Source organism: Herpailurus yagouaroundi, unplaced genomic scaffold (assembly GCF_014898765.1).
Source record: "Herpailurus yagouaroundi ecotype Mexico unplaced genomic scaffold, PumYag 180, whole genome shotgun sequence".
Classification (NCBI taxonomy): domain Eukaryota; kingdom Metazoa; phylum Chordata; class Mammalia; order Carnivora; family Felidae; genus Herpailurus; species Herpailurus yagouaroundi.
This window is the reverse complement of record NW_024412411.1, coordinates 6,352,060-6,358,223: the sequence shown is the minus strand read 5'-3', so window position 1 is coordinate 6,358,223 and position 6,164 is coordinate 6,352,060. Positions and strand designations below refer to the sequence as shown.

General features: G+C 56.3%; 1 protein-coding gene across 1 annotated transcript in view; it reads right to left on the bottom strand.

Moving 5' to 3' along the window:
- MYO7A (myosin VIIA) overlaps window positions 1-5,232 on the bottom strand; it is an 87,724-nt gene extending 82,492 nt beyond the window's left edge. Inside the window, exons 1-2 of the mRNA XM_040489445.1 lie at window positions 4,779-5,232; window positions 2,587-2,649 (exon numbers count right to left, since the gene is read on the bottom strand). Of these exons, the coding sequence (XP_040345379.1) occupies window positions 2,587-2,604 (18 nt within the window). The 5' untranslated portion in view covers window positions 2,605-2,649; window positions 4,779-5,232. The remainder of the gene's footprint in view (window positions 1-2,586; window positions 2,650-4,778) is intronic.
- Window positions 5,233-6,164: the final 932 nt, after the last annotated feature.

Here is a 6,164-nt window from a genome sequence, read left to right as displayed (position 1 = left end):
AGAGAGAGAGAGAGAGAGAGAGAGAGAGAGAGAGAGAGAGAGAGAGAAACAGGGAATTCTCATGCACAGGAACACTACCAACACGATCTCATTGGTTGTCATCATGGCGGCTAACCATCCCTGAGCACGCTTCCGTCAGACTAAGCATTGTATATGCACCGGGACATTTCATTCTCAAGCTTTCCTCTGAGGTGGGCACCACTGTCTGCCTAGCTCCTCAGACCAAGTGAGGGTGTCCTAACAGTCATTCCTTCTTTAGCGTACAGCCTCATCTGAGTGGGCTGGTGCCAGGGCTGAGGGGCTGAGGAGACCGTGGGGAGCAGGATGAGGGCTGCCCCCCACTTCCAGGCTCACCTGGAGGCCTCAGGTAAGCCGAGGAAAAAGACGGAGTATGATCAGACTCTACCGTGGGCAGAGCAGGGAAGCCTCCAGAAGGGAACAGCGGCCACCTGAAGGCCTGAGGAAAATGGGAAGCGAAGTGCTCAGGGCAGGCAGACCTGATGGGGGAGAGAGAACCGGGGTCTCTCAGGATGGGAGGGAGAGGCAGGACGAAGGGAGGAGAGAGGTGGGCTTGAGAGGCAGGTGAAGGAAGCAGCACGTTGACGGAACCCCCATTGCATTTTATCTTCGCAACAACCATCCGAGGAAAGAGGGTTTCCCCCCACCCCTCGTTTTACAGGGGAGGAAACGGAGGCTCAGGAAGGCCGAAGAACATGCCCCAGGTCTGTCCGCTCATCAAAAGTGAAGCCCAAACGGGAGCCCAGGTGGGTGGGCTGTGCCCATGGGCCTGCATAGCTGGCTGGATGCCAGAGCTGGGACCCTCTTGGGAGCAAAGCAGTAACAGAAATGTACTCTCTGTGGGAGGGGTGGGCAGAGCCGGCATTTACCTGCCGACACCTTCTCCCACAGGGGCCGATCAGCCCGCATTCAGAGAGAGCGATGGGGGAGGGGGCGCCGTCAGCCCAAGGCCTGCCTCACAAGCTTCCTAAGGGAGAATCCCCCTGGGAGCTGTGGGTGGCCCAGGCCGCCCCTCTGGGGACTGTAAATGCCCCCGCCCCCCCAGCCCTGCCTGCAGTCAAGGCCCTGGCACCAGCAAATGCTCAGAGACAATGACTTTCCTTCTCTTGTTGGCTCTGGCCATGGCGGGCAGGCCTTTGAACAGGCTGTTAAGCCAAGGGGCTCTAGAGGGGGTCTCCTCCAGCCCTGGGATGGAAGACCATCTATTCTTTTTTTTTTTTTTTAATATATGAAATTTATTGTCAAATTGGTTTCCATACAACACCCAGTGCTCATCCCAAAAGATGCCCTCTTCAATACCCATCGCCCACCCTCCCCTTCCTCCCAGCCCCCATCAGCCCTCAGTTTGTTCTCAGTTTTTAAGAGTCTCTTATGCATTGGCTCTCTCCCGCTCTAACCTCTCTTTTTTTTTTTTCCCTCCCCCTCCCCCATGGGTTCCTGTTAAGTTTCTCAGGATCCACATAAGAGTGAAACCATATGGTATCTGTCCTTCTCTATATGGCTTATTTCACTTAGCATCACACTCTCCAGTTCCATCTACGTTGCTACAAAGGGCCATATTTCATTCTTTCTCATTGCCAAGTAGTACTCCATTGTATATATAAACCACAATTTCTTTATCCATTCATCAGTTGATGGACATTTAGGCTCTTTCCATAATTTGGCTATTGTTGAAAGTGCTGCTATAAACATTGGGGTACAAGTGCCCCTATGCATCAGTACTCCTGTATCCCTTGGGTAAATTCCTAGCAGTGCTACTGCTGGAAGACCATCTATTCGGATTCTCCCTGCTGGAAACCAGAAACCTGACTACTCTTACACACACACACACACACACACGGCTGCAGGACAAAGCTGCCCGCTGGCCTCTGACGGGCCTAGAAGATGTGGAGCTGCTGGCCAAGCCCCCAAGGCACACACTCCCACCAGCCCTAGGGCTTGGTGCCAGACCGACCTGGCTCAGGGCCCACATTCCTGGCTGTGGAGACCAGGAGCTCATTAGAGCCTCAGGCTGATCACGGGGAAGGGCTGAGGGTCAGGGACCATTGTGGCCCTGGGAAGGAAAGGGGGCTGGAGGACTCAGCCGGGCACAGCACCTCTGTTTCTCTCCATATTACCCCCGGGAGCTCCAGCTCCCACCAGGCCATCCCCCACTCACTGCTCCCCAGTCAGGCTCAAGACCCTTCCTGGTCTGGCTTCACAGACTGACCAACTTCCTATTCCCTGTCCCCAAAGGCTTTCCCACATTTGGGCCTTTGCACATGCCTGGGAACTCGGAGATGTACGTAAATAAGTAATCTCTATCCAGTAGGGTGAGTGTAGTGAGAAAGGGAAGCCCCAGCAGACACATCAGAGGGAGCAGTTCTAGACTGGGCCTGCGAGAGTCCGGGAGTTTCACAGCTGGGTTTTGAAGCATAGATAGGAGGTTTCTAAGAGTAAGTATTGGGGAGGGTGCCCTACCATTAACCATATGGATGGGAGAATATGGGATGGGGGAGGATGAGTCACCCAACAGCTTCTTCCTGGCGTAGAAAGATGAAGGTCAATGGGGGTGCCGGGAACACTCACCTGCTGAAGAATCACCATGTCCTTTGTCAGATGCTCTTGCTTCCTGCCTGGCCAGATACAGTACTGCAGAGGGAGAGACCATGTGAAGTGTCTGAGAAAGCCAGTCCTGGCAGCCTTGAGCCTGGCTGGGGTCACCTGGGCTCTTCCCAAAGCCTCAGCTACTCCTCCCCCTGGGGAACACTCCCTCCCTGGCTTCTCTCCCTCTGGCCACAGCCCAGCCTGCGTGACCTGAGCCTCGGCCACCGTCACCAGCTCCACTGCCCAGAGCAGCTGAGCTCTTCTCTTGGTTACAGTCATTCAGAGATTTCTAAAGGGCTCGTAGGAGCCCCCTCCCCTGGACATATGGGCAAAGGGACTCAGAGAGGGACCAAGACTTGCCGAAGTCACACAGCAGGGCAGGGGAAGTTCAGGAATAGGACTTGATTTCCAGCCTCCCAGCTGAGGGCTGCCCGAGCAGTTTGGGTGACGGGAGCAGCCTGGCCCGAGGGGAGGGTCACCGGCTAAGTGTTACGTGCTCATGCATGCCCTGCTTTTAGGATGGGGGCTCTAAGCCCCCCAGGCTGGCTTTTAAGACCCAGCACCATGTGGCTCCTGATGTTTTAGTCTTGCCTCTCACTGCTTTCTTCCTTCCCTGTCCCTGCACCTAGGCCATCCTCAGCACCCACAACTCCTGAAATACACCAACCCTTTTCATACCTCCTGGCCTTTGCATACACTGACCCCTCTGCCTGGAATTCCGACTAGTAAATTCCCACCTACACTTCATGGCTCAGTTCAGACAGTACCTCCTCCAGGAAGCCTTCCCTGACCACCCCCAGGCTGCCAAGAGCCCTGATGTTCCTGTCTATCCAGCCCTGACTATATGCATTATGTTATCAGGTCTGGGTCTATCCCCACCTCTCTCCCCGCAAAGTTGGGGGTTGATCCAGGGCTGGGGGTGGGCTCAGCCACTGCCTCACACAGCACAAGGCCAGGGCCATGCCCAGGAAGGAACTGTGGGGCCAAGCGTGGTGATCCGCGGCAGCCCCAGCCACAGGCCCCGTGTGAGGCCACTCTGGCCCCCAACCTGCCCCCCAGGGCGAGCATCAATTTTTCACAAGGCCCATTCAGAGGCGCTGGGGCATTTGATCCTCTGCCCAGGACACTGCCTGACACCTGAGCCCTGACCCCTGCCCCAGAGCTCTGGAACACAGCAGGCGCATGGTCCTTCTGGAGACCTGCACCCAGCCCGGCTGGCAGGGAAGGCGATTCAACAAGGGCCGGCAGGCAGCTGCCATGGGGAGCCGCATCTGTAGAGGCTGCCTAGCCTCGCCCTGGCCTCCTGCACCAGTGTGAGCCTCGGGAGCTGGGGAGGGCCAAGGCCTTCAGGGCTCTGGAAGGTGGACGGGTGGCAAGAACATGGAATTTAATGGCCACACCTAAGAAAAAAAAGGATCAACTTTTCCTAAAAAGAAGAACTAATCCATGTTTAAGTTGACTGCTTTTTGACTTGACAAGAGGGAAAACAAAACTGTAGTTATAGTTTATGCCCGTGCCCGGCTTTACCTTGTTCCCACAACAACCCTGGGTGGTAGGGCTTCCTATTCCCCTTTCACAGATGGGAAGCTTGAGGCACAGAGGAAGGAAGTCACTTACTCAAAGAGAGAAAAAGAGGGGCACCTGAGTAGCTCAGTTGGTTAAGGGTCCGACTCGTGATTTTGGCTCAGGTCCTGATCTCATGGTTGTGAGATTGAACCCGGCGTTGGGCTCACAATGAGCATGGAGCCTGCTTGGGATTCTCTCTCTCCCTCTCTCTGCCCTTCCCCTGCTTGCACACTTGCTCTCACTCTCTCAAATTAAAAAACAAACAAAAAAAAAGTGAAAGAAAGAAAGAAAGAAAGAAAGAGAGATAAAGGAAGTATTAGAGGCCAAAAGAGACTCTCTCTCTCTTTGCCACTCCGGTAGTTTGCCCTGGTGCCCCAGCCCTGGTCACAGACAATTCACTGGATGCCATGCCTTTCTCCAGGCTACGAGCCTCCATCTGTCCAGGCTCAGGACAGTTTCATTCAGTGGCTACTGTGGCTGGAATCCCAAAGGTGGCAGGAGGCCAGACCAGGAGTGAATGGCTATGGGGGGCAGGTGTTCCAGGCTGGCCCAAGCCCGGGATCCCCCTTCTCCCAGTGCCCAGGACAGTGGGTATAGCCCATGCTTACCGGGGTCCCAGCTCCCCACTCTCAGCTGCTCACCGGACCGCACACAGCTGCCACCTGCACGAAGAGCTCAAGAGCTGGGGTCACGAGTCTGGGACAATATGCAGACACACGTCCCCTCTTCCTCTGTCTTGCTCCAAGGCCAGTCACTCCGTGGGTGGGGGGGCGGGGGGGGTGTCTCTCTGGATGTGTCAGGTTTTCACTGTGTGACTGTCTTGTTTGCCTCTCAGCCTCTCCCTTCCTTTCCCGGCCAGGATGGCTGTCCAGTGGCACTGCTGCCCTCCCCACGCCCTGCTCCGGAACCTTCCCTCAGGAGGCGGAGTCGGAGAGGCCTCCGAGACCTGGGTGCCGTGACATCAGCGTAGGAGGCAGGCTGTACTGCCCAGTGGGGAGCCGGGGGCCCTGGACTCCCTCCACTGTGCTGCTGAGCCGTGCGAGACTCAGGCGAAAGCAACCCAGCCCAGCTTCAGCTGCCTGCTCTTATATGCGGTAACACCACCTGCTCCCAGCACGTGGGCAGAAAACCTCTTAATCCTGACCTGGTCACTGATTTGCTGAGTCTTGGCACCTGCCTGCCCTCCACCAAGTTGTTTTCTTCTCTGTAAATGGCTGTTTGACAGTCTTGAGAGGAAGGGACCTGGCAGGGCAGGGCAGGGCCCCGGCAGGAGGTCACAAGCCCCATGTTCTGGCCCTTTCTCCCCAGTCCCCATACACACACAACCCCAGATCCACTTCCCAAGGGCTCCCCTCAGATGCAACCCCTCAAGCTCTTCACTTCAACACTGTCCTCACAGCCTGTTCTGGGGGTGGGCAGGTCTTGTCCATAATCACCCAGGAAACTTTCTTTCAAATCAACTGACTTGGAGAAGCCCTGTCTATTCCAGGGACGCATTGAAGTAAAATAATGTGACTTACAAGTGTGGGCTGGACATGAACAGGAGGAGCACACAAAATGTTACGAACACTGGCAAAGGGTAACATCGACGACTCCTTGCTGAGACCTGGCAGGTGCTTGTCACCATCCTTTGCCTCCTGCCACGTGGCAGCTGCCCCATCAGTGCACGCCTCTCTAGGGGGAACTTCAGCTTCGGCAGAGGAAGGCACTCCTTGAGATCCCCATCCTCTATCTGAGGTGTGTCGGAGGTGTGTCCGCAACTGGGGCGGGAGGCCCGAGTGCGCCACCTGCTGGGCACGGGCACCGCTGCCCTCCAGAGCGCCCCCGTCTGGAGCAGTGAAGGAAGGCAGCACCGGGATTCTGACTCCGTCTTCCTGACCCTTACAAGGTAGCCGGCTGCTAGAGGCTTGGCCAGGGGGCCCCAGCAGGAGCTGCTGCAGGTCGCCGCCCCCACTTCTGGGGGAGCACCTGCCACTGACACTTGCTACCCACCA